The sequence below is a fragment of the Manis javanica genome, chromosome 6 (genome assembly GCF_040802235.1).
Source record: "Manis javanica isolate MJ-LG chromosome 6, MJ_LKY, whole genome shotgun sequence".
NCBI classification, from domain to species: domain Eukaryota; kingdom Metazoa; phylum Chordata; class Mammalia; order Pholidota; family Manidae; genus Manis; species Manis javanica.
This window is the reverse complement of record NC_133161.1, coordinates 108,283,768-108,311,681: the sequence shown is the minus strand read 5'-3', so window position 1 is coordinate 108,311,681 and position 27,914 is coordinate 108,283,768. Positions and strand designations below refer to the sequence as shown.

The window sequence follows — 27,914 nt, the reverse complement described above, 5'->3', positions numbered from 1 at the left end:
AACAAAGAAAGTCACAGGAGACAAAGGACATTACATGATGATAAAACAGTCAGTCCAACAAGACATAACCATTATAAATACCCATGCACCGAACACAGAAGCACCAACATATGTGAAACAAATACTAGCAGAATTAAAGGGGAAAATAGAATGCAATGCATTCATTGTAGGAGACTTCAACACACCACTCACTCCAAGGACAGATCCAGCAGACAGAAAATGAGACAGAGGCACTGAACAGCAAATTAGAACAGATGGACCTAACAGACATCTCCAAAACAATCTACCTAAAAGCAGCAGGATACACATTCTTCTCAAATACTCATGGAACATTTCCAAGAATAGATCACATATGAGGCCACAAAAAGAACCTCAGTAAATTCAAAAAGATGGAAATTGTACCAACCAGCTTCTCAGAACACAAAGGTATGAAACTAGAAATAAATTATGCATAGAAAACAAAAAAGCCCACAAACACATGGAGGCTTAACAACATGCTCCTAAATAATCAATGGATCAATGACCAAATAAGAACAGACATCCAGCAATATATGGAGAAAAATGACAACAGTAACTCAGCACTGAAAAATCTGTGAAATGCAGTAAAGGCTGTGCTAAGAGGGAAGTATATTGCAATACAGGCCTACCTCAGGAAAGAAGAACAATCCCATATGAACAGTCAAACTCACAATTAATGAAACTAGAAAAAGAAGAATAAATGAGGCCCAAAAGTCAGTAGAAGAAGGAACATAATAAAGATTATAGCAGAAATAAATAAAATCAAGAAGAATAAAACAATAGAAAGAATCAATGAAAGCAGGAGCTGCTTCTTCAAGAAAATTAACAAAAATAAATAAACCCCTAGCCAGACTTACAAAGAAAAAAAGAGTATACACACTTAAACAGAATCAGAAATGAGAATGGAAAAATCACTACAGACAGCACACAAATACAAAGAATTATTAGAGAATACTATGAAAAAGTATATGCTAACAAGCTGGATAACCTAGAAGAAATGGACAACTTTCTAGAAAAATACAACCTTCCAAGGCTGATCCAGGAAGAAACACTAAATCTGAACAGACCAACTACCAGCAAGGAAATTGAGTTGGTAATCAAAAAACTACCTAAGAACAAAACCCTGACGCAGACGGCTTCACTGCTGAATTTTATCAGACATTTGGTGAAGACCTAATACCCATACTCCTTAAATTTTTCCAAAAACTAGAAAAGGAGGGAATACTTCCAAACTCATTCTATGAGGCCAATGTCACTCTAATACCAAAACCAGATAAAGACACCACAAAAAAAGAAAATTACAGACCAATATCCCTGATGAACATAGATGCAAAAATACTCAACAAAGTATTAGCAAACTAAATTCAAAAATACATATAAAAGACCATACATCATGATAAAGTGGGATTTATACTGGCGATGCAAGGATGGTACAATATACGAAAATCCATAATCATCATACACCACATCAACAAAAGAAGGACAGAATCACATGATCATCTCCATAAATGCTGAAAAAGCATCTGACAAGATTCAATATCCATTTATGATAAAAACTATCAATATATGGCAGACCACAGCCAATATCACCCTTAACAGCAAAAAGTTAAAAGCTTTTCCTTTAAGATCAGGAACAAGACAAGGATGCCCACCCTTCCCACTTTTATTCAACATAGTTCTGGAGGTCCTAGCCATGGCAGTCAGACACTACAAAGAAATAAAAGGCATCCAGATTGGTAAGGAAGAAGTTAAACTGTCACTGTTTGCAGATGACACAATATTGTACATAAAAAACCCTACAGAATCCACTCCAAAACTACTAGAATAATAACAATTCAGCAATGTTGCAGGACACAAAATCAATATGCACAAATCTGTTGCATTCCTTTATAAAATGATGAACTAGCAGAAAGAGAAGTCAGGAAAACAATTCCATTCAGAATTGCATCAAAAAGAATAAAAAACCTAGGAATAAACCTAAGCAAGGAAATGAAAGACCTTTACCTTGGAAACTACAAGACACTCATGAGAGAAATTAAAGAAGACACCAATAAATGGAAATACATCCTGTGCTCATGGATAAGAAGAATTTATATTGTCAAAATGGCCATCCTGCCTAAAGCAATCTAGATTCAATGCAGTCCCAATCAAAATACCAACAGTGTTCTTCAACTAGAACAAATAGTTCTAAAATTCATATGGAACCACAAAAGACCCCAAAATAGCCAAAGCAATCCTGAGAAGGAAGAATAAAGCTGGGGGGATTACATTCCCCAACTTAAAGCTTTACTACAAAGCCACAGTAATCAAGACAATTTGGTACTGGCACAAGAACAGACCCATAGATCAATGGAACAGAATAGAAAGCCTAGACATAAACCCAAGCATACATGGTCAATTAATATACGATAAAGGAGCCATGGATATACAATGGGGGAATGACAGCCTCTTCAACAATGGGTGTTAGCAAAACTGGACAGCTCCATGTAAGAGAATGAAACTGGATTATTGTCTAACTCCATATGAAAAGTAAAGTCAAAATGGATTAAGGACCTGAATGTAAGTCATGAAACCATAAAACTCTTAGAAGAAAACATAGGCAAAACTCTCTTCAATATGAACATGAGCAACTTCTTTATGAACTCATCTCCTCAGGCAAGGAAAACAAAAGCAAAAATGAACAAATGGGACTACATCAAACTAAAAAGCTTCTTTACGGCAAAGGACACCATCATTAGAACAAAAGGGTGTCCTATAGTATGGAAGAATATATTCGTAAATGACATATCCAATAAGGGGTTAACATCCAAAATATATAAAGAACTCACATGCCTCAACACTCAAAAAGCAAATGACCCTATTTAAAAATGGGCAGAGGATATGAACAGACACTTCTCCAATGAAGAAATTCAGATGGCCAACAAGCACATGAAAAGATGCCCCACATCGCTAATTATCAAGGAAATCCAATTTTAAACCATAATGAGATATCACCTCACACCAGTTAGGATGGGCAACATCCAAAAGACAAGGAAAAACAAATGCCGGAGAGGATGTGGAGAAAGGGGAACCCTCCTACACTGCTTGTAGGAATGTAAATTAGTGCAACCATTGTGGAAAGCAATATGGAGGTTCCTCAAAAAACTAAAAATAGAAATACCATTTGACCCAGGAATTCCACTCCTAGGAATTTAACTAAAGAAAACAAGATCCTAGATTCAAAAAGACATATGCACCCCTGTTTATTGCAGCACTATTTACAATAGCCAAGAAATGGAAGCAACCTAAGTGGCCATCAGAAGAAAACAAATCCTGCCATTTGCAACAACATGGTTGAAGCTGGAGGGTATTATACTGAGTGAATTAAGCCACGTGGAGAAAGACAAGTACCAAATGATTTCACTCATGTGTGGAGTATAACTACAAAGCAAAAGCTGAAGGAAAAAAACAGCAGCAGACTCACAGACTCCAAGAAGGGACTAGTGGTTACCAAATGGAAAGGGGAGGGTGGACAGGAAGGGAGAGAGAAGGGGATGAAAGGGTATTATGATCAGCACACATAATGTACAGGGGGGCTCAAGGAAGGCAAAATAGCACTGAGAAGACAAGTAGTGACTCTGGCATTTTACTACACTGATGGACAGTGACTGCAATGGCATGTGTACGGGGGTACTCAGTAATATGCATGAATGTGGTGTCCACAGTGTTTTTCATGTGAAACCTTAATAAAAAAAAAAAGAATGTAATACTTAGGAATTAACTTCACCATGGAGGTAAAAGACTTACACACTAAAAACTATAAAAAATTGCTGAAAGAAATTTAAGAAGATTTAAATACATGGAAAAACGTCCAGTGTTCGTGGGTGGAAAGATGATATTAAGATGTAAATAGTGATCTAGAGATTCAACAAAATTTCTATCAAAACCCATCCTAAAATTCATGTTGGAATTTCAAAGGACCCCAACAGACAAAATAATCTTGGGAAAGAAGAATAAATTTAGAGGACTCATGTTTCCTGATATAAAAACTTACCAAAAAAGAAACAGTAATCAAAACAGTGTTATGCTGGCATAAAAGTAGACATATAGACTGATGGAACAGAATACAGAACTCAGAAATAAACTGTCACATATATGGTAAAATGGTTTTTGACAAAGGAGCCAAGAACATTTAATGGGGTAAGGAGAGTCTTTTCAACAAAAAGTGTTGAGAAAACTGGACATCTACATGCAATGAAAGAGTTTGGACCTTCAAAAATATACATAATTATCTACAAAAAAATGAATGTAAATGGTTTAAAGGCCTAAATTCAAGAGTTAAAACCATAAAACTTAGAAGAAAGCATAGGGGAAAAGCTTCAAGACAGTGGATTTGGTGATTTCTTTTTGGACAACAACAAAGGTACAGAAAGAAACAAAAGAAAAAATAGACAAATTGGACTTAATGAAAATTAAAAACTTTTGTGCATCAAAGGATACTACCAATAGAATAAGAAGCAGCCAACAGAAATGGAGAAAATAACTTGCAATTCATGTATCTGGTAAGGGTTTCATATCCAGAGTACCAAGGGAACTCTCAGAATTCAACAACAAAAACACCCAACCTGATTCAAAAATGGGCAAGAGCCTTGAACAGACATTTCTTTGAAGAAGATGAATGAATGACCAGTAAATGCATGATACTTAGCATCACTAATCATCAGGGAAATGAAAATGAAACCATAGTGAGATACCACCTCATACCCCTTAGGATGTCAACTATCAAAAAAGAAAAATAAAACAAAACAACAATTGCTGGCAATTATGTGGAGAAATTGGAACTGTTGTGCACTGTTGGTAGAAATGTAAAATGGTGTATGGTGTATCTGCTGTGGAAAACAGCGTGGTAGTTCTTCAAAAAAATAAAAACTAGATCCACCATATGATCCAGCAATTCCACTTCTGGGTACATCCCCAAAACAATTGAAAGCAGGACCTTGAAGAAATATTTGTGCACCCCTGTTCACAGCAGCATTATTTACGATAGCCAAAGTATGAAAGCAACCCACATTTCCATCAACAGAAAAGTGGATAAACAAAATGGGTATACACACACATATACACACATATATACATTCATATATATGTGACTACTATTCCACCTTAAAAGGGAAGGGAATGCTGACACCTGCTACAACATGGATGACCCTTGAGGACAGTATGCTGAGTGAATAAGCCAGCCACAAAAGGACCAATACTGCATGATCTCACTTATATGAGGCACCCAGAGTAGAACACAGAACGGTGGGGGCCCGGGCCTGGGGGAGAGGGCTTGAGTGTTTAAGGGATAGTTTTGTAGGATGAAAAGAACTATGGGGATGGATGATGGTGATGGCTGTACAACAGTGTGAATGTACTTAATGCCACTTAAAAATGGTTAAAATAGTAAATTTTGTTACAGGTATATTACCAGAAAAAATAAATTGAAAGAAATAAATCTTTAGAAAATATTAAGAAACAAACCAGAAGCATAAAACCTCAGTGGGGTCTTGTAGCCCATCACCTCCTTCCTTCTTGCTCATCTGCTTGGCCCAGCAGGCCTCTGACACCACTCTGAGGGCACAGGGGCCCCTCTTCCTGGCAGCACTGTGAGCAGCCCCAGGACCACCATGGGAGGCAGGGTCCCTCTGAGCCTCCCTGGCTTTGCTGCTAACCTCACTCCCTAGTGGCCCGAAGGTGCATCCTGCCTGTCCACCTGCCCCCTCCTCTCACTTCCCAGGCCAGCACAACATGCAGAGGGCTACCCAAGCCTCTCATTCAGACTCCTGCCTGCCTCCAGACTCCATCACTGTCCCCATGCTAGCCTTGGACATCTGACTGTCTATGATGCCTTCTAACCTGAGCCCCGGCACATGGACTTTCTTCACTGGCCACCAGCCCACACCTCTTCCGACTGTGCATGCAGATGAGCGTCGGTCAGCCCCATAAGCTTGCTGGCCCCGGACTGGAGGTCACACACTCCCCACTCTGCTCTGCACCCAGCAGACACACCTCATCTTCCCTAGCCTTCCACCTGAAGGTCGCCACCTCTGTGCCTTTCCCTGCAGTCCTCTGTGTGCACAGACCCCCTCACACCTCTCCTCCACCCAGGAGCCTCTCAGACTGCTCGAGCTTTAGGTGTCTGCCCTGCTCCCAAGCCCTTGACCCTTGATGTCTAACAGGATGTGGCTGCTGTGGAGCCCAGCCTGAGGATGTGGATGCCCAGCACAGGGCAGCACAGAAGGCCAACCCCACAGTGGTCATCTCCCATATGGCCTGGGGCTGGCACTGAACTCCTGTGATTTCCAGACACCCATGTGGCTTCTCTCTTCAGGTCCATGCACCCCCACCAAGCCTGTGCCCCGACCTTCTGGGGACCGAGGGTAGGCACACTTACCTTGGGCAGAGCCAGCTCCTGGTCCAGTCCCACACTGATTTGGCACATGAAATAGAGACCCACTCCGAACAGGGCCACGAACAGCAGCAGCTGCGGAGGGGTTGAGGACAACATTTTGGAGTAGAGCAGATTCAAATCCCAGCACTCCCGCCCCAAGCTTCAGTGCCTGGGCCTGGGCAAGCTCTCAACACCCAACTGCAAACGGAGCAGACCCTCCCGCCCCACTCACCACAACCACACGGGTGACCCTGTGAAGCAGGAGTGGGGCGTAGACCTTGCGGAAGAATCTGAGCAGGAGCCCTTCACTTTGGCGGGGTGGGGGCAGCTCATGGGAGCTGAGGCAGCAGCAGATGTCCAGACGGGAGGCCTGTGGGGGCAGCCGCTCGAGATGATCCAAAATGGGCCCCAGGGACTGGCCGCCTGATGCAGCACCATGCCCCCAGCACACACCAGCTGCTATAGCCTCTGTTCCTATTCCCACCCTGACAGAATGCTTATGAACCTCACAGAAACCTTGGTTCCCTGTGGCTCCCACTCACTTCACCACCTCATAGTTTACGAGGTTTGTTCCTATTCCCCAAAATTATGAAAACGAAATTACTTGTCCATGGGACACTGGGTACTTCCTGGCCCAAACAGGCTGGCACGCTGTCCTGGAACCCAGACCCACTCTCAGCCCCTTCTCTGCAAAGTGAAGCCACCCCCTCCCTGGCTCAACGGCCCTTCCCTCTGCCTCACCACCTACCTCCTGCCTCCTGCTGTCAAGAGAAAGCAGGGCCACAAAGGCCGACATCTGCAGCAGAAAGTCCAGGATTAGGGCGCAGCCAGACGTCAGGGCGAAGGTGCGCACAGCTGGCATGGGGGTCAGGGCCCCTGGGGGGCAGGGACAAACCTCAGGGCCAGCAGGGCACAGGCTTGCACAGAGGGAAGGGGCTGCCCGTGCCCTGACCTCCAGGACTCCCTGGGCCCCAGGCTCACCTAGGAAGAAGCAGGTGGCCTCAGAGAGGCTGCACAGCAGCATGCTGGGCGCCACCCTGCCCAGGGCTCGGCCAATGTGCGCCTCCCGCTGCTCCCCAGGCCTCCGTGGCAACCTCTGTGTGGGGACAGCAGGGACGGGGTCCAGAGCCAACCACGGGTTCTACCCGCAGGGAGCCCGCACGGCTGTGGCCCCTAGCCGCAGCTGGGCCTCAGGGCTGGCCGGCCCTCCCTGGTCAGAAGCAGCCACTATGCTCTGCGCTGCTGCTGCAGGGCCCGCGGGGAAGCGCTGGACCAGTGGAAAGTTGTAAGCATCCTTGCAGCATGGGGCTAGAACCCCGCGCATTCACCAGGGCCGGACGCGGGCTGTCCTCCTGGGACGCTGCTCGCCACCTCTCGGGTGGATCGCCTTGTACTGACGCGCTTATTGGGAGAGAGAACAGCACACTCCGCTCCCCGTGGGAACAGTCGGCATGGCAGGAAGCCCTGCAAAGCCGTGCCACCGCGTCTGTGAGCCGAAGGGCACCGGGCCTCTCACCTGGTACTCCAGAACAAAGATGAAGATATTGTCGGCCCCCACGGCCAGCACCAGGAAAGGCACCACTTGAAGGACCACCAGGGAGGAAGGGACGCCCAGGTAGGAGAAGAAGCCCATGGCGGCCATGACGGCTCCCAGCACCACGGCCACCCCGCCCAGGCCCAACGTGGCCTTGGAGTCCACCTGTGGCGGCGGCAAACGGGCCAGTCAGCCCCCGCACAGGGCTGTGGGGCAGGCCCTGTGCCTCCGCCCACCCTCGCAGCACCCATGCCGAAGGAGGGCCAGGCAGGCCACGGGAGCCCTGGCTTCTCCAGCACCTGGGGGCATTTTAAACATCATCTGTCCTCAAGAATGGTCTGTGAGGATTCAGAATAGAAACCCGCACGGCCTTTTGGAATGAACTGCCTCCAAGAAGTCCCGCCCCTGGGGAGTCAAGCTGGGTACATCCACTTTGCTGCTTGGAGGCATCAGATGGGGAAAGTTATAGAACCCTGCTGAGCCCCCTCACCAGCACTCGGCGCCAGCCCGAGTAGCTGCCCAGGGCTAGGGAGATGTACAGGAAGATGACCAGGTAGCTGATGGCGAAGGTGGGCAGGTCCTGGGCGGTGGTGCGGTTGATCTCATCCTCCAGGGACCGCTGTGGACACCCAGCAGCCCAGCTGACCAGGAGCCCAGCTGGGCTGCATGCTGACTCCTGGGGCCCCAGCAAGGCTGCCACTTCACTCATCCTCCGAGTTGGCGCCCCTGGCCAAGGTCACTCAGCATGGGGGAGGCAAGATGGGGCCCCACCCAATGCCATCTGGTTGCTCCCCAGAGTCAGGGACCCTGCCAGACCCTACCTCTGCCATGAATGTGACCTGGAACTTGCCGGCCACCTGACGCTGGAAAGCTTGCATCTCCTCCACGAAGGCCCCCTCCCAGAGCTTCACCTGAGCCAGTCGGGGGTCCCCAGGCAGATAATTGTTGAGGGAAAAGGTCATTATCAGGGCCTCTGCCTCGGAGTAGTCCTTCCCTGGGGTGAGAAACACTCAGAACCTCTGGCCGTACCCTTGCTCTCCCTACTCCAGCTGCTCCCCTGCTCCCATTTCCCCAATCCTTGCCTGCACCCCTATTCGCATCTCACCCAAATCCCAGCTGTACCCCTGTTCCATCCCTTCTACCCCACAGCTGCTCCCACCTTCTATATCTGAGTCATTGCTTAACCCCTATGCTCCACTTCCCTCTCTCAGCCAAAAGCAAGGCTGTGGGCCCAGGCACAAAACAAGAGAATCTGAGGATCCAGGAGATAAAGAAGGGAGCTGACAAGGGAGGCAGGAGGAGCAGGCCCCAAAGCAAAAAAAAGCCCTGCCCCCCACAAATAACCTCCCACCCTCTTGCCCCCAAAATCCCCCTGGTTGGCTCCCCAGGGACACCCAGCTTACCTTTGTAGCCTCCCACAGCGAGGAATGGGAAGACCGGGCCTCCATAGTCAGCCATGCAGCTCAGGGCCAGGGCTGTGCCATCCTTGAAGGTGAGGGGAGCGCTGGGGGCAGAGGGAGGACCTTTGCTGGTCTGCTGCCAGGCCCCAGTGCCCAGGCCAAGTGCCAGCAACATTGCCTGACCCTGCCCAGCGTGGCCCAATCCAGTGTGGGCAGACACTTCTCTGAGCAGGCGGCCAGTGCTCTTTCCCTTCCCACAGCCAGCCCTCTTGCTGTCCTGTGGATAACTCACCAGCCTGGTGACTTTGGCCAAGTCTGTGTGCCCTTCAGCTGAGCCCTGTCCTCAAGCCCCCGGACAGCCCTGTGAGTGAGTGCCTCTGTCTCCAGCAACCCTGGGCTGCTGGGTGTTGTGTGACCCTGAGCAGCTCCCCATACCCTGAGTGGCAGGGTTCTGTTTCTGAAATGAGTGTGATCACCACCCAAGAGCTGTGAGTGCCCAAATCCAACAGTCGGCATGAGGCCTGGAGCCTGGAGCTCTCTCCCTGTCTGTGGTTGTGAGGGCCAGCCACAGGGCACAGACGCAGGGAGCAGCCCAGGGGCACAGTGGTCCCCAAGCCCTGGAGATCCTTCCCAGGGCTCATGAACACTAAGATGCTCCTTGCCTCTACCACTCCTTTGCCCCCAAGCATGCAGAGTCCAGATGGTTCACTGATACAGCTTCAGATGCTGCACTGCAAGCAGCCATTTGGGAAAGACCTCTTGAGTTTTGGTGTAGCATCAAAGAAAACCTGCAACATCTGGAGAGGCCCTGACAACACCCCGCAGCATCAGGCCACATGTGCGAGGTCACGTATTCTCACTATGCTCCTACCAACAGGCCAAATGCAGACCAGGCGCCAGAGCCCAACAGCAGCTGTTAAGCAAGACGCCATCAGGACTGGAAGACAATGCCACTCTCATCACTGACATTGTGTTCAGTTTCATAAAAATATCTTGTTTTTATGTCAACATGCAATGGGCTTATTACTGTTATTTTTAAAGAATTAATAAATATTTTGTCACTTCTCGGTTTTACTTGTGCATGCAGTAAATGTCAATGGATATAATCTCTCCCCAAACGAGAGCTCTCTGGGGTCTCCAGTCTTGCCAGGGTGTGAATGGGCCCTTAGACCAGACTTTTGAGGGCCTCAGCTGCCCCATGTGCCTGCCTCTCAGGGCATGGCAGCTCATGGGCCTTCACTTTCTGCTGAAGCCTTCCTGGCATCCTGTTCGCACCGCAGCAGAGTAGATACAGCCGGGGACCAGGCCCCAGACTGCCTACAGGTGTGTGGCTGTGGCCAGCCCAGGTGTGTAGAGCCCAAGAGCAGCCCCAGCCTCTTCCCTGGCCCAAGGGCACCTTGTGCACTACCCATGGCTCCTGCTGACCTGTGCAGCCCCACACAGGAGCACACGTGTGCAGGGCCATCAGATTGCTCTACACACTAAACCAAGAGCATGTGGTATCAGTTTTGCAGAAAGACCGCCTGGAATTGGTGCTGGGGAGGCTATTATGGCCACGTGCAAGCCACTATGGCCAGAGGGAGCCCCACTGTGGTTGGAGGACTGAGGAGCATGGGAAACAGTGCCCTGCAGCCCCAAAGACCAAAGCCCCAGAGCCACACAGCCCGTGGAAGGGCCATGTGCCTGGCCTGGGTTCTGCAAGGCCTGTGCCTCCCACAGCAACCTCCCCCCAACCCTGTCACTCACTTGGCACAGTAGAGAAAGTGGTCCTTCCAGTCCACCTGCGCGGTCTGCCCCATCAGTGTCTGGTTGGCCTTGAGCAGCAGGAGTGTGCGATTGTTCTGGAAATACTGCAGGAGGCTGTTGATGCAGCAGTCAGAGAGGCTGGCATTGTGAGGGTTGAGGGGCGCAAAGCAGATGTCCGACAGAGAGATGTTGCGCTGCTCCTGCGGGGACCACACCTGCAGGTGCCGAAGCCTCTCCTGCAGTCCCAGCAGCTCCAGCAGCAGGTCGGGGGCCAGCACTCCACTGAAGTTCTTGGGGCCCAACAGCAGGGAGTCGTACTTGTATCTGGACCGGTTGGGAGCTGTAAGGATCGCTTGGCTTGTTCTTAGGAAAGGGCCAAAATGCTGATCATGGAAGGCCTTCTCACTCCTGGCCTGGCTGCTGGGGGCTGACCACAGCTCCACAGGGTCTGTGGTCAGCTCCATGAAGGCCAGGCCCCCTGCCAAGGCTACCACCACAGCAACGGACACCACCAGGACGATCCACGGCCATGAGGCCACCCACATGCCCCAGCTCTGGAAGCCACGGCTAAGGAGGGTGTGCGTGGAGCGACCGAGCCCACTGGAGAAGCTGGGACCCGCTGGGGGGCCTGACACCTTGCCCTTGCTATGGCAGGAGGCCAGGCGGGGCCACACCAGGAAGGCCGTGAGCACAGTGAAAACCAAGCAGAGGATGATGATGAGGACAAGCCCACCTGCCATCTGGCCAATGAGGAAGGTGGCATCCAGGGCCTGGGGCTGGGCAATGGCAGGGCAGGAGGCAGCACAGTCCTGGCATGAGCAGGCTGCCCCACTGTCCCCCTGGGACTCATTACAGTGTGTGAGTTTCGCATTCAGCGGCTGAAGCCCTCTCCCTGGGGTCTGGCCAGCCTCCCACAGATGGAAGGTGATGTCCAGGGGTGCCAGGCCATTCCCCGTGTCCCCCTGGAAATTGAGCCAGCGCTGGGCATTGCAGAGGGCAGAGCCATAGATGCCGCACATAGCACCCACAGCCAGCGAGGCTGCCGCAGGAATGCGCACACGGCTGCAGGAGTTGTAGGTCTGCTGGGCAAAGTTGCACTCATAGAAGGCCTCGTAGGCCACTACGGCCAGTTGCCCGCCATCCCGTCCCACCACCCGGGTCACGTTGATGAAGAGGCTCTGGTCAGGGCTGCAGGTGTTATGGCAGTGCAGGCTCACAAAGTTGTCAGAGCACGCAGGGCAGCGGGTGAGGAGGGCCTTGGTGATTGCCAGGCTTGCCTCCAGGGCCACCAGCTGCTTGGGGGAGCAGCAAGCTCGGGTGGTGTCAGGGCCGCTGTAGAGCCGGGGACAGACACGCTGCAGCAGGGCCAGGTGGTCACCTGTGACATTGCGAGCGGGCGTATTGGACAGGCAGGACACGTTGGACAGGGGGGCAAGGCCGCCCGACAGTTCCGGGTTCTTCCCGCACTCGCCGTAGAAAGCGCAGTAGTTGGGCTGGTGGATGGGTGTGTACAGCTCGCCCTGGGCCTGCAGAGGGGAGATGCCACCATGCACCAGTGATCACCCACGCAGGGAGGGCCGGGGGGGGGTGCTGGTGGGTGCTGGGCCAGTGTGGGGAGGTGGTGCTGAAGCAGCACGTAGACCTCCCACCGTGTCCGGGGGTGACGGAGGCCCAAGCGCAGACAGGCCTTCAACCTGAAGGACGGGACTGAGAGGGAGGTAGCCCGACAGGTGTGCATTTAGCAAGGTCAAGCTGACAGCAACATGGGGTGGGCCTGGAGGTCCCCAAAGGCACATGCATGACCCTGTTGAGGAAAGGTGCCCCCCAGTCTGGGGTGATGCCATGGGGTTGGGGTGCCGCCCAGCTGCAGGTAAACCAGTGGCTGGCCCGGCAGGGATTCTGCAGAGCCTCACCTACCCACACCTGCTTGGGGCTGAAAGCCTGCACCTGCCCTTCCAGAGAGAAACGCGAAGGCAGGAGCCTGGCCCTCCTTCCCACCCCAGAGGCTAAATCCCCATTAGGGGATCCTACCCCCTCTCTCACCAGCACCCCAGGACAGGAGACTGCCTCAACCCCCACCGGCCACCTCAGGCTAGGATGTCAACAGCGACCAGAAATGGAGGCACTTGGTCTCACCCAATCCAGTTGCCCTCCCCAACCCTCGTGTCCATTTACCAATGGAGACCTGGACAGCCCAGGACTCCAACAGCCCTGCTCTCGGGCACCTGGGATTGTCCGTCTGTCCAGAGATCAGCCCCCCAGATTACAGGCCCTCCCCCACTGTTGTCAGGCAGCCTGTGGCCTGGGAGATGGGTGGTCAGAGGTGGCAGGGGTGGACACAGGCCCAGGACTCACCGAGTGCAGGAGCAGGACCCAGAGCAGCCAGCCCCTGAAGCCAGCCTCCACCATCCTGGCGCTGAGAAGGGGGCAGAGCGGCAGAGGGGCCAGGCCTTGGGGAGAGCTAGTGACAACCAAGGGCTGGCTGCTGGGGATGCACAGTGCTCGCTTCAGTAGCGCATATATGAAAATGGGCCGTGCGGCAGGAGAGCCACCCCCACCCGCCAAGGACAGCCTGGCCTGACCGGGCTGGGGACCAATGGGGCTCTTGCCTGGTTAATGGTCCACCTTGATCTCCCGCCCACCTTTGGCCCCACCCTCTCAGATGAACTCCCAGCATAGGCTCCAGGGTCTGCTCTTCACCCGTGTACCTGAGCCAAGGCCAGAGGGCTGGCCCTCCAACTTCCATCTGACTCCAGCCTCAGACCCCACTCTTCCCTGCCCCCTCTTGGAACCAGGCCAGCTCTGACTGGGACACACCCTTGTACTATCAACCTTAGCAACTGTTGTTAATTGATAGTAACAGCCTGATAACAGGTAACAGAGGGGATGTGTTGGGGTCGAGTGACCCCAATCTCCTCAGTGGAGGGGAAGATAGTTCACTCAGTACAGAGACCCCAGGTGAGCACCAGGCCACCTCTGCTCTCCTGGCCCCTCCACCCGCACCCCTTCACTCATGTCCCTCACCTGGGCCTGGCCTGTTCCTGCCAACCCTGGAGGGACAGAGTGTCACTGAGAGCCCCGCCCCACCTGAACCCAGGTGCGTGGCACTCACTGCCTGCCCCCTTCCAGTGCGGATCTCTGAGGCCTCCCTTGGACTCTTCCTATCACCAAGATGGCCAGACCTTGGCCCCCAGGCCAAGGCCCAGTTGATAAGGGTGGCCTGTGGGAACAACTGAGTGGCCGCCTGCAGATGCAGCTTCAGGAAGGAACCTGCTGTCTCCCAGTCTTGTGTGTCATGGACCCTGGCCTGACTCAGAGGGAGCCACCCAATGCATGCCAGGGAAGACGTAAAACCAGGTCGCTGAGGGGGATGCCAGGGCAGGCTCCAGCTGACCCCTAAGCCCTGAGTCAGCCATGGGTGGAGTGAAGAGTCAGCAGCCGTGGGCCTGTGTGCAGTGATGTCCATCTGGCACCTTCCAGGCCCTGCCCCCATACACCCTGGCTGGCAGGTGCTGAGACTCCAGCCTCCACTTAGGGTCTCTGTCCTCTCTCTGGGGTGTCTTCCCCCAGAAGCCAACCCTGAGACGGGGATTCCAGTGCAGAACGTTCATTTGGAAGATGCCTCCAGATGGCACCAGCCATGGTACTCATACTGCTCAGCTCCTTTTGTGTATATCCTATAGCTATTTTCTTTGAGATTACAAAGGGGATTATTAATATCCTAAACCATAACACTGTGATTTGAACTTTTACCATCTTAATTCCAACAACAGTCTGCTCCTTTACAGCCATCTCCACCCCTTTCAATTGTTAATGTCAAATATTACATCTTTATAGTTGTGAGCCCCTAAGCATAATCATTCTTTAGTTCCTTAAGTTATGTAGAAAACAAGATTTGAGTGACAAACCAAGATATAGTAATACTTTTACACTAATTGTTTTTTTTCTTTAAATGTGAGTTTCTTAAATCATGTAGAAAACAAAAAGTACATTTGCAAACTGCCGTTACAGCAACAGAGCTTCTATAACTGCCCATGTACTCATCTTTGCTGAGGCCCGTGTTTCTCCACACGGTGAGTCACTGACTGGTGCCCTCACCCCCCTGCAGGGCGGGCCTGGTGCTCACGGACTCCCCCAGCTCTTGTTTACCTGGGAATGCCTTAACTTCCCCTTCACTTCAAAAGGGCAGTGTTATCAGATGTAAGACTCTTCTTGATATAATCAAAGTGCTAAAAGAAAAAAAACCTGTCAGCCCACTATCTTTAGTCCAAGTTTTCTGGTAAGAAATTTGCTAATGATATTTTTGAGGATCATTCGTGACAAATTGCTTGTCTTGTACCACTTTCATTCTTTGTCTTTTGAAAGTCTGATTATAATGTATCTTGTGAGGGACTCTTTGAGTTCATCTTACTTGGAGTTCACTGAGCTTCTTGTATGTTTATATTCATGTCTTTCATCAAATTTGGAAAGCTTTCTCCAGCATATCATGGACAAATTCTCACAAATGCCTAGGGTGCCTAACTGGTTTTCTTGGCTTCACTGGAGATGGCTGGTAATTATAGATTTGCTTAGTTTATGTCACCGTATTCCTATTATGTTAATATGTGTGCGCAAGTTAGTTAGTAGTTTAAAACCTATACATGCTTGAGGTACTCTACAAGAAGATATGTCAAAGAAATAATCAATCCTCCCATGTTTTCTTCCATATGCTACCTCTATAGCTTTTCTTCTTCCTTCCTAATTACAACCCTTAAATAGAATTCATGCCTCATATCGATTTACCGAGTATCATAATTCCTCCAGGTGGTAAAGATACCTCGAGACAAGTGCTGGGCATAGAAGCCACAGGGCATAAACCTGCAAAGAAGTAAAAAGCTAACCTTTTCAAACAATATGGCTTCTCTCTCACTTACCAACTTTACATCTCCCTGTATGGCCCCGGAAGATGGCTGGTTAGCCAGAGACGGGTAAGATTCCTCAAGGGAGGAACAACCTAAGACAGGCACAGTCACAGGGGGGCCATCAGGTGAGAAATTGGGGATCAACAGTGGTGAGGCTTAGAACCTCACCCTCCCCCGTTTTGAGAGAAATCTTCTGCATCCGTGGATGTTTTAAGGCCCTTGTCTAGCGTGGATTAACACATAGTCTACAGGCACACACCTGATCATCTACATTTGCGCTCTTACAACACTAAACTATGTTTTCTACCTTTATCTTGCATCTGCCTACCACTGCAGCATTTTATTAAAAATAAAAATAATAATAATAATAAAGGGAGAAATGTGGGGTCCACATATAAATCAAGTATAAAAATCAAACGAATATTCATATTTGACCTGATTGTTTATAATTCATAATGCGTGATCAAAACCGAAGGTTTCTGTGATGAATGCCCTTGTACTGTTCACCATGTAAGAACTTATTCACTATGTAAGAATTCGTTCACCATGTAAGAACTTGTTTGTTGCTTCAGAAGATTGGAGACTGACGAGAATTAGGCTTGAGATTGATTAATGATTGTGCATTGAGCATTGACCCCCCTATACAGAACTTTATTGTTGTTAACAACCATTTGATCAATAAATATGAGAGATGCCCTCTCAAAAAATAAAATAAAATAAAATAAAATTCATCCAAGTAATTGTGAAAAAAAAAAATTTGGAAAGCTTTCAGCCATTATTTCTTAAATATTCTCTCTGCCATTTCTGTCTCTTCTTCTGGGACTCCCAAGACGCATATGTGGGTGTGATTGGTACTGTTCTTCAGGCCCTTTAGGCTCCATTTTCTTTTCTTAAATCTTTTTTCATTCTCTTCCTACAGACTTGATAATTTCCATTGTCCTTTCATAAAGTTCACTAACTCATTCTTCTGCCTACTCAAATCTGCCTTTGAATCCCACTAGTGAACTTTTCATTTCAGTTCTTGTACTGTTCAGCTCCAGAACTTTCTTTTGGCTCCTTTTTAGGTTTTTTATCTCTATTATATTTCCATTTTGTTCAGACATCATTTTCTTGACTTTCTCCTCAACTTCTTTTAGTTATTCAAGCATCTTTGGACTGCTGTTTTAAATTCTTTGTCTAATACACCTGCCATTAGATCTGTTCAGGGATTTTCTTTACTTATATTTTCGAGTGGTCCACACTTTCCTGTTTCTTTGTATGCCTTGTGATTTTTTTGTTGTTGAACACTGGACATTCGAATCTAATAAGGTGATAATTCTGGAAATCAGATTCTTCCCTCTTCACCAGGGTTTGCGGTTCTTTGTTTCTTAATTGTGGTAGGCTGTCTCTATGCTGAGGATCAGCCTGAAGTGTAAGCTTTAGGTCTTCTCAGGTCTCTTCAGAGCCTTTCTTTGGGCATGCACAGCACTTTTTACTTTTCATCTTATTTTCAGTTATTTTTTAATGTCCTAGTCTTAAATGCCTGGCTCCAGAAAGGGGAAAAAGCAAAATATGAAGGTGGTAAAAATGGTGCTGGCTATTTAAATCTCCTGGAAGTTGCTTCAGCCAGAAGGGGAGGGGCTTGCAACAGTCCAGGGAGGCTGCCTACCCCTTTGTCAGCACCTCTGTGACCAGAAGCAGCAATCTGCAATCAGAGCAGAGATCTCCAATATTTGGAGGACAGGGTCCTTTTGGCCCACCCTGGCTACAAAAGTTGTACGCAAGCTGCTCCAGGATCATGTGCACAGCTGCCTGCCACTTGGCTGAGAGTGGGAGATGAGAGCTGTTACTGTGTTGAAGCTGAAACTGACCAAAATTAACTGCAGTTTACCCTCCATGCCTTTCCCTGTAAGCTTTCAACAGACTCCAGAATTCCCAAAGTTACATCAGATTCTGCCAGTACAATTTTTGTCTCTGTAGGAAGATGTAGATTCCTAGTGCATCCTACTCTACCATTTTCCCAGAATCCTCTTTCCCCACTGTGAAGACTTTTGTTTTCCTCATTCAAGGGGTTGTATGAGCTATCATGATACTCTAGCCTTCCTCCATTTTCACCGCTCTAGATATATATATATATGGGATGTCTGGGCTGTCAACCATCAAACGTGAGGCAAAAGGCAAGATGCGTAAGATTGCAGAGGGAGTAACGTCAGCAAAATGTGGACTAGGAAGCTCCAGGCTCATTTCCCCACAGAAACATTCAGAAAACAAGCAGAACTGTCAGAGCCAACCCGGTAGGAGCCCTGGAAAAATAGTCAAAGGTCATCAGCAACCACGCAAATGTGCAACCAAGTGAAAGACACCTTCAAAACTGTAGGAAATTAGTGATGTTTTTACCCTCCCTTACTCCACCCCTCCTTTGCACAGTGGAGGTCTTGGTCTTGAAATGATGGCAGTACAGTTCCTAATTCCCTCCCCCAAAGAAGAGGCAGCAGAGCCAGCACTATTTGTAAATTATTGTGTATATATGTCCTAACCTGTCTGGGGGAGTCCTCAAGGATCAATGAGAAGCATTCACCTCTCTTTCACCTATGTGGAATTCAGGTGGGCAAAGCAGCAGCCACTGCTCATAAAAGACACCTGGGGGGGCGGGAGCCAAGATGGCGGCGTGAGTAGAGCAGTGGAAATCTCCTCCCAAAAACACATAGAGCTATGAAAATATAACAAAGAAAAATCTTCCTAAAATAGAGACCACAGGACACAGGACAACATCCAGACCACATCCACACCTGCAAGAACCCAGCGCCTTGTGAAGGGGGTAAGATACAAGCCCCAGCCCGGCGGGACCCGAGCGCCCCTCCCCCCGGCTCCCGGCGGGTGGAGAGAAACCGGAGCAGTTTTTTTTTTTGGCGAGCGCTTTTTGGAAGCCTTAGAGGGACGGGCCCCCGTTGCTGGGGAGGCAGGGTGGCGGGACCGGTGAGGAGGTGCCTGGGAACGGCGCCGGAGGACAAAGAATATCCCGCGTTTCTCCCTGCGAGACCTGGGGGCAGGTGCCTGAGACCGGTGCCTGAGGACGGAGGAGGTCGCGCGTTTTTCCCCTTTTTTTTTTTTCTCTTTTTGGCAAGCGCTTTTTGGAAGCCTTGAAGGGACGGGGACCCCAGTGCTAGGGAGGCACGGTGGCGGGACTGGTGAGCGGGTGGCTGGGACCGGCGCCTGAGGACAAAGAATATCCCCCATTTTTCCCTGCGGGACCGGTGGGCGGGTGCCTGAGACCGGCACTTGAGGACAGAGGAAATCGCGCGTTTTTCCCCTTTTTTTTTCTCTTTTCTGCGAGTGCTTTTTGGAAGCCTAAAAGGGACAGGGACCCCGGTGCTAGGGAGGCAGGGCGGCGGGACTGGTGAGCGGGTGCCTGGGACCGGCACCTGAGGACAAAGAATATCCCGCATTTTTCCCTGTGGGACCGGTGGGTGGGTGCCTGAGACCAGCACCTGAGGACGGAAGAAATCGCGCGTTTTCCCCCTTTTTTTTCTCTCTTTTTGCCAAGTGCTTTTTGGAAGCCTTGAAGGGACAGGGACCCCGGTGCTAGGGAGGCAGGGCGGCGGGACTGGTGAGCGGGTGCGTGGGACCAGTGCCTGAGGACCAAGAATATTGAGCGTTCCTTCCCTGCGGGACCGGTGGGTGGGTGCTTTTTGGAAGCCTTGAAAGGACAGGGACCCTGGTGCTAGGGAGACAGGGCAGCAGGACCAGTGCGCGGGTGCCTGGGACCGGCACCTGAGGAAAAAAAAAAAAAAAATCGCGTGTTTTTTCTTTTTTTTTTCCTTTCTGTTCCCTCTCTCATTGTTGCTGTTGTTGTTTTGGTTTGGAGAGTGCTTTTTGGAAATCTTAAAGGGGCAGGACAGGTCACTTAGACCAGAAGCAGGGAATCTGGGGATCTCTGGGCACTCTAACCCCCTGGGCAGCAGGGAGCACAGAGGCCCCTTACGGAGATAAATAGTCTCCTGGCTGCTCCCCCTCCAACGGGGCTCCACCATTTTGGAGGAACAGCCCCAGCCAGGCCAAGCCCACAGCAACAGTGGAGATAAACCCCAAAGCAACTGGGCAGGAAGCAGAAGCCCTGTCTGCGCACAGCTGCCCAGCACAAGCCACTAGAGGTCGCTATTCTCCCAGGAAAAGGCTACAAACCAACAAGAAGGGAAGCTCTTCCAGCGGTCACTTGTACCAGCTCTGCAGACTATCTCTATCACCATGAAAAGGCAAAACTACAGGCAGACAAAGATCACAGAGACAACACCTGAGAAGGAGACAGACCTAACTAGTCCTCCTGAAAAAGAATTCAAAATAAAAATCATGAACATGCTGACAGAGATGCAGAAAAAAATGCAAGAGCAATGGGATGAGATGCAGAGAAAAATGCAAGAGCAGTGGGATGAGATGCAGAGAAAAATGCAAGAGCAGTGGGATGAAGTCCGGAAGGAGATCACAGATGTCAGGAAAGAGATCACAGAAGTGAAACAATCCCTGGAAGGATTTATAAGCAGAATGGATAAGATGCAAGAGGCCATTGAAGGAATAGAAGCCAGAGAACAGGAACGTATAGAAGCTGACATAGAGAGAGATAAAAGGATCTCCAGGAATGAAACAACACTAAGAGAAATATGTGACCAATACAAAAGGAAAAACATTCGTATTATAGGGATACCAGAAGAGGAAGAAAGAGGAAAAGGGATAGAAAGTGTCTTTGAAGAAATAATTGCTGAAAACTTCCCCAAACTGGGGGAGGAAATAATCGAACAGACCATGGAATTATACAGAACCCCCAACAGAAAGGATCCAAGGAGGACAACACCAAGACACATAATAATTAAAATGGCAAGGATCAAGGACAAGGAAAGAGTTTTAAAGGCAGCTAGAGAGAAAAAGGTCACCTATAAAGGAAAACCAATCAGGCTAACATCAGACTTCTCAACAGAAACCCTACAGGCCAGAAGAGAATGGCATGATATACTTAATGCAATGAAACAGAAGGGCCTTGAACCAAGGATACTGTATCCAGCACGACTATCATTTAAATATGATGGTGGGATCAAACAATTCCCAGACAAGCAAAAGCTGAGGGAATTTGCTTCCCACAAACCACCTCTACAGGGCATCCTACAGGGACTGCTCTAGATGGGAGCACCCCTAAAAAGAGCACAGAACAAAACACACAACATATGAAGAATGGAGGAGGAGGAATAAGAAGGGAGAGAAGAAAAGACTCTCCAGACAGTGTATATAACAGCTCAATAAGCGAGCTAAGTTAGGCAGTAAGATACTAAAGAAGCTAACCTTGAACCTTTGTTAACCACGAATCTAAAGCCTGCAATGGCAATAAGTACATATCTTTCAATAGTCACCCTAAATGTAAATGGACTTAATGCACCAATCAAAAGACATAGAGTAATAGAATGGATAAAAAAGCAAGACCCATCTATATGCTGCTTACAAGAAACTCACCTTAAACCCAAAGATAAGCATAGACTAAAAGTCAAGGGATGGAAAAACATATTTCAGGCAAACAACAGTGAGAAGAAAGCAGGGGTTGCAGTACTAATATCAGACAAAATAGACTTCAAAACAAAGAAAGTAACAAGAGATAAAGAAGGCCACTACATAATGATAAAGGGCTCAGTCCAACAAGAGGATATAACCATTCTAAATATATATGCACCCAATACAGGAGCACCAGCATATGTGAAGCAAATACTAACAGAACTAAAGAGGGAAATAGACTGCAATGCATTCATTGTAGGAGACTTCAACACACCACTCACCCCAAAGGATAGATCCACCGGGCAGAAAATAAGTAAAGACACACAGGCACTGAACAACACACTAGAACAGATGGACCTAATAGACATCTATAGAACTTTACATCCAAAAGCAACAGGATATACATTCTTCTCAAGTGCACATGGAACATTCTCCAGAATAGACCACATACTAGCTCACAAAAAGAGCCTCAGTAAATTCCACAATATTGAAATTCTACCAACCAATTTTTCAGACCACAAAGGTATGAAAGTAGAAATAAATTCTACAAAGAAAACAAAAAGGCTCACAAACACATGGAGGCTTAACAACATGCTACTAAATAATCAATGGATCAATGAACAAATCAAAATAGAGATCAAGGAATATATAGAAACAAATGACAACAACAACACTAAGCCCCAACTTCTGTGGGATGCAGCGAAAGCAGTCTTAAGAGGAAAGTATATAGCAATCCAGGCACACTTGAAGAAGGAAGAACAATCCCAAATGAATAGTCTAACATCACAATTATTAAAACTGGAAAAAGAAGAACAAATGAGGCCTAAAGTCAGCAGAAGGAGGGACATAATAAAGATCAGAGAAGAAATAAACAAAATTGAGAAGAATAAAACAATAGCAAAAATCAACGAAACCAAGAGCTGGTTCTTTGAGAAAATAAACAAAATAGATAAGCCTCTAGCCCAACTTATTAAGAGAAAAAGAGAGTCAACACAAATCAACATAATCAGAAATGAGAATGGAAAAATCACGACAGACTCCACAGAAATACAAAGAATTATTAAAGACTACTATGAAAACCTATATGCCAACAAGCTGGAAAACCTAGAAGAAATGGACAACTTCCTAGAAAAATACAACCTCCCAAGACTGACCAAGGAAGAAACACAAAAGTTAAACAAACCAATTACAAGCAAAGAAATTGAAACAGTAATCAAAAAACTACCCAAGAACAAAACCCCGGGGCCGGACGGATTTACCTCGGAATTTTATCAGACACACAGAGAAGACATAATACCCATTCTCCTTAAAGTGTTCCACAAAATAGAAGAAGAGGGAATACTCCCAAACTCATTCTATGAAGCCAACATCACCCTAATACCAAAACCAGGCAAAGACCCCACCAAAAAAGAAAATTACAGACCAATATCCCTGATGAACGTAGATGCAAAAATACTCAATAAAATATTAGCAAACAGAATTCAACAGTATATCAAAAGGATCATACACCATGACCAAGTGGGGTTCATCCCAGGGATGCAAGGATGGTACAACATTCGAAAATCCATCAACATCATCCACCACATCAACAAAAAGAAAGACAAAAACCACATGATCATCTCCATAGATGCTGAAAAAGCATTTGACAAAATTCAACATCCATTCATGATAAAAACTCTCAGCAAAATGGGAATAGAGGGCAAGTACCTCAACATAATAAAGGCCATATATGATAAACCCACAGCCAGCATTATACTGAACAGCGAGAAGCTGAAAGCATTTCCACTGAGATCGGGAACCAGACAGGGATGCCCACTCTCCCCACTGTTATTTAACATAGTACTGGAGGTCCTAGCCACGGCAATCAGACAAAACAAAGAAATACAAGGAATCCAGATTGGTAAAGAAGAAGTTAAACTGTCACTATTTGCAGATGATATGATACTGTACATAAAAAACCCTAAAGACTCCACTCCAAAACTACTAGAACTGATATCGGAATACAGCAAAGTTGCAGGATACAAAATCAACACACAGAAATCTGTAGCTTTCCTATACACTAACAACGAATCAATAGAAAGAGAAATCAGGAAAACAATTCCATTCACCATTGCATCAAAAAGAATAAAATACCTAGGAATAAACCTAACCAAGGAAGTGAAAGACTTATACTCTGAAAACTACAAGTCACTCTTAAGAGAAATTAAAGGGGACACTAATAAATGGAAACTCATCCCATGCTCATGGCTAGGAAGAATTAATATCGTCAAAATGGCCATCCTGCCGAAAGCAATATACAAATTTGATGCAATCCCTCTCAAATTACCAGCAACATTCTTCAATGAATTGGAACAAATAATTCAAAAATTCATATGGAAACACCAAAGACCCCGAATAGCCAAAGCAATCCTGAAAAAGAAGAATAAAGTAGGGGGGATCTCACTCCCCAACTTCAAGCTCTACTACAAAGCCATAGTAATCAAGACAATTTGGTACTGGCACAAGAACAGAGCCACAGACCAGTGGAACAGATTAGAGACCCCAGAAATTAACCCAAACATATATGGTCAATTAATATTTGATAAAGGAGCCATGGACATACAATGGCAAAATGACAGTCTCTTCAACAGATGGTGCTGGCAAAACTGGACAGCTACATGTAGGAGAATGAAACTGGACCATTGTCTAACCCCATATACAAAGGTAAACTCAAAATGGATCAAAGACCTGAATGTAAGTCACGAAACCATTAAACTCTTGGAAAAAAACATAGGCAAAAACCTCTTAGACATAAACATGAGTGATCTCTTCTTGAACATATCTCCCCGGGCAAGGAAAACAACAGCAAAAATGAGCAAGTGGGACTACATTAAGCTGAAAAGCTTCTGTACAGCGAAAGACACCATCAATAGAACAAAAAGGAACCCTACAGTATGGGAGAATATATTTGAAAATGACAGATCTGATAAAGGCTTGACGTCCAGAATATATAAAGAGCTCACACGCCTCAACAAACAAAAAACAAATAACCCAATTAAAAAATGGGCAGAGGAACTGAACAGACAGTTCTCCAAAAAAGAAATACAGATGGCCAAGAGACACATGAAAAGATGCTCCACATCGCTAATTATCAGAGAAATGCAAATTAAAACTACAATGAGGTATCACCTCACACCAGTAAGGATAGCTGCCATCCAAAAGACAAACAACAACAAATGTTGGCGAGGCTGTGGAGAAAGGGGAACCCTCCTACACTGCTGGTGGGAATGTAAATTAGTTCAACCATTGTGGAAAGCAGTATGGAGGTGCATCAAAATGCTCAAAACAGACCTACCATTTGACCCAGGAATTCCACTCCTAGGAATTTACCCTAAGAACGCAGCAATCAAGTTTGAGAAAGACAGATGCACTCCTATGTTTATCGCAGCACTATTTACAATAGCCAAGAATTGGAAGCAACCTAAATGTCCATCTGTAGATGAATGGATAAAGAAGATGTGGTACATATACACAATGGAATACTACTCAGCCATAAGAAGTGGAAAAATCCAACCATTTGCAGCAACATGGATGGAGCTGGAGAGTATTATGCTCAGTGAAATAAGCCAAGCGGAGAAAGAGAAATACCAAATGATTTCACTCATCTGAGGAGTATAGGAACAAAGGAAAAACTGAAGGAACAAAACAGCAGCAGAATTACAGAACCCAAAAATGGACTAACAGGTACCAAAGGGAAAGGAACTGGGGAGGATGGGTGGGCAGGGAGGGATAAGGGGGGGGAAGAAGAAGGGGGGTATTAAGATTAGCATGCATTGGGGGGAGGGAGATAGGGGAGGGTGGGCTGCACAACACAGAGAGGACAAGTAGTGACTCTACAACATTTTGCTAAGCTGATGGACAGTAACCGTAATGTGGTTGTTAGGGGGGACCTGATATAGGGGAGAGCATAGTAAACATAGTATTCTTCAGGTAAGTGTAGATTAAAAATTTAAAAAAAAAAAAAGAAAGAAAGAAAGAAAAGGGGGATTACTCCTTAACAGGATAAAACTATTGGTAAATCAAGGATCAACGCATGCTTTAAATATCCTTAATGTTGATCACTTAAAGGGTGTCAGATGATCAGCTATGGAGGTACTCTTTTCTGATAATATTCCTTTCTCTTAATTAAAAAAAAAAAAAAAAAAGCAGTTACTGTGTGCTGACCTCCAATGAGTTCTGCACAGTGGTATAGAGGGCATGTCAAAGTGTGGGCAAAGGGTCTGTTTGTTTCTACGCAGAAGATCAAGGCCTAGCTTGGATACCCAGAAAATGAACTAAGATACGATATGAGGAGGAGCTTCCAGCATCAGCACTCTCTGGAGGACTCGTGCCGGGGGATGATCATCAAAAAGCCTCCACAGGGATCCGGACGATGCTGCGGTTGTGGCTGCATCCAGCCCACCATCTCCTGGACTTGCCATAAGAAGGAGGAGGGAGATGTCTAGGCTGGCATGTGCATACAGTGAGACAACGAATTTGACTGGATCTGTACTGTTGGAACTCAACCAGGAGTTGGGAGGGGTGCAAGTTGTAGCACCCCAAAATCTCATGACTATAGACTATCTATGGTTAAAAGAACATATGGGATGTGAACAGATCCCAGAAATGGGCTGCTTTAATTTGTCTGATGGTTCAAGTACAGTTGGAAAATATCCATCATATCATAGATAAATTTTCACAAATGCCTAGGGTGCCTAAATGGTTTTCTTGGCTTCACTGGAGATGGCTGGTAATTATAGATTTGCTTTGTTTATGTCACCGTATTCCTATTATGTTAATATGTGTGTGCAAATTAGTTAGTAGTTTAAAACCTATACATACTTAAGGTACTATACAAGAAGATATGTCAAAGAAATAATCAATCCTCCCAAGTTTCCTTCATATGCTACATCTATAGCTTTTCTTCTTCCTTCCTAATTACAAACTTTAAATAGAATTCGTGCCTCATATCGAATTTACCGAGTATCATAATTCCTCCAGGTGGTAAAGATACCTCGAGACAAGTGCTGGGCATAGAAGCCACAGGGCATAAATCTGCAAAGAAGTAAAAAGCTAACCTTTGCAAACAATATGGCTTCTCTCTCACTTACCAACTTTACATTTCCCTGTATGGCCCCGGAAGATGACTGGTTAGCCAGAGACGGGTAAGATTCCTCAAGGGAGGAACAACCTAAGACAGGCACAGTCGCAGGGGGGCCATCAGGTGAGAATTTGGGGATCAACAGAGGTGAGGCTCAGAACCTCACCCCCCCTGCTTTGAGAGAAATCTTCTGCATCCGTGGATGTCTTGCTGCCCTTGTCTAGCCTGGATTAATACTTAGTCCATAGGCACACACCTGATCATCTGATCATCTACATTTGCCTTCTTACAGCACTAAACTATGTTTTCTACCTTTATCTTGCATCTACCTACCACTTCAGCATTTTATTAAAAATAAAAATAATAATAATAATAGGAGAAATGTGGGATCAACATATAAATCAAGTACAAAAATCAAATGAATATTCATATTTGACCTGATGGTTTATAGGTCATATTGCATGATCAAAACCGAAAGTTTCTGTGATGACTGCCCTTGTACTGTTCACCATGTAAGAATTTATTCACTCTGTAAGAATTCGTTCACCATGTAAGAACTTGTTCGTTATGCTTCAGAAGATTGGAGACTGACGAGAATTAGGCTTGAGATGGATTAATGATTGTACATTGAGCATTGACCCCCCTATACTGAATTTTATTGTTGTTAACAACCATTTGATCAATAAATATGAGAGATGCCCTCTCAAAAAAAAAAAAAAAAAAAAAAAAAAAAAGACACCTGGGATGGCCAACATCCAAAAGACAAGGAACAACAAATGCTGGCAAGGATGCGAGGAAGGGGAACCTTCCTACACTGCTGGTGGGAATGTAAATTAGTTCAACCATTGCGGAAAGCAGTATGGAGGTTCCTCAAACACTAAAAACAGAAATACCATTTGACCCAGGAATTCCAGTCCTAGGAATTTACCCAAAAAAAACCCAGGAACTCAGATTTAAAAAGACACATGCACCCCTATGTTTACTGCAGCACTATTTACAATAGCCAAGACATGGAAACAATGTAAGTGTCCATCAGTAGATGAATGGATAAAGATGTGGAACAAATACACAATGGAATATTATTCAGTCATTTAAAGAAAACAAATCCTACCATTTGCAACAACATGGATGGAGCTGGAGGGTACTATGCTCAGTGAAATAAGCCAGGCGGACAAAGACAAGTATCAAATTACTTCATTCATTTGTGGAGTATAAGGAGCAAAACAGCAGCAGCACTGAAGGAGCAAAACAGCAGCAGACTCACAAACTCCAA

At 46.9% G+C, this 27,914-nt stretch overlaps 1 protein-coding gene across 3 annotated transcripts in view; it reads right to left on the bottom strand.

The window, feature by feature from the left end:
* Positions 1-13,681, bottom strand: part of NPC1L1 (NPC1 like intracellular cholesterol transporter 1) — a 39,437-nt gene extending 25,756 nt beyond the window's left edge. Inside the window, exons 1-10 of one of the 3 annotated variants that reach the window (XM_073239195.1) lie at positions 13,466-13,681; positions 11,111-12,636; positions 9,368-9,468; positions 8,786-8,958; positions 8,455-8,583; positions 7,947-8,129; positions 7,412-7,526; positions 7,179-7,306; positions 6,663-6,800; positions 6,434-6,523 (exon numbers count right to left, since the gene is read on the bottom strand). In XM_073239195.1, coding sequence (XP_073095296.1) covers positions 6,434-6,523; positions 6,663-6,800; positions 7,179-7,306; positions 7,412-7,526; positions 7,947-8,129; positions 8,455-8,583; positions 8,786-8,958; positions 9,368-9,468; positions 11,111-12,636; positions 13,466-13,519 — 2,637 coding nt within the window. In that variant the 5' untranslated portion in view covers positions 13,520-13,681. The remainder of the gene's footprint in view (positions 1-6,433; positions 6,524-6,662; positions 6,801-7,178; positions 7,307-7,411; positions 7,527-7,946; positions 8,130-8,454; positions 8,584-8,785; positions 8,959-9,367; positions 9,469-11,110; positions 12,637-13,465) is intronic. The other 2 variants (XM_017658607.3, XM_017658606.3) reach the window with 2 other exon arrangements.
* Between the last annotated feature and the right edge of the window lie 14,233 nt (positions 13,682-27,914).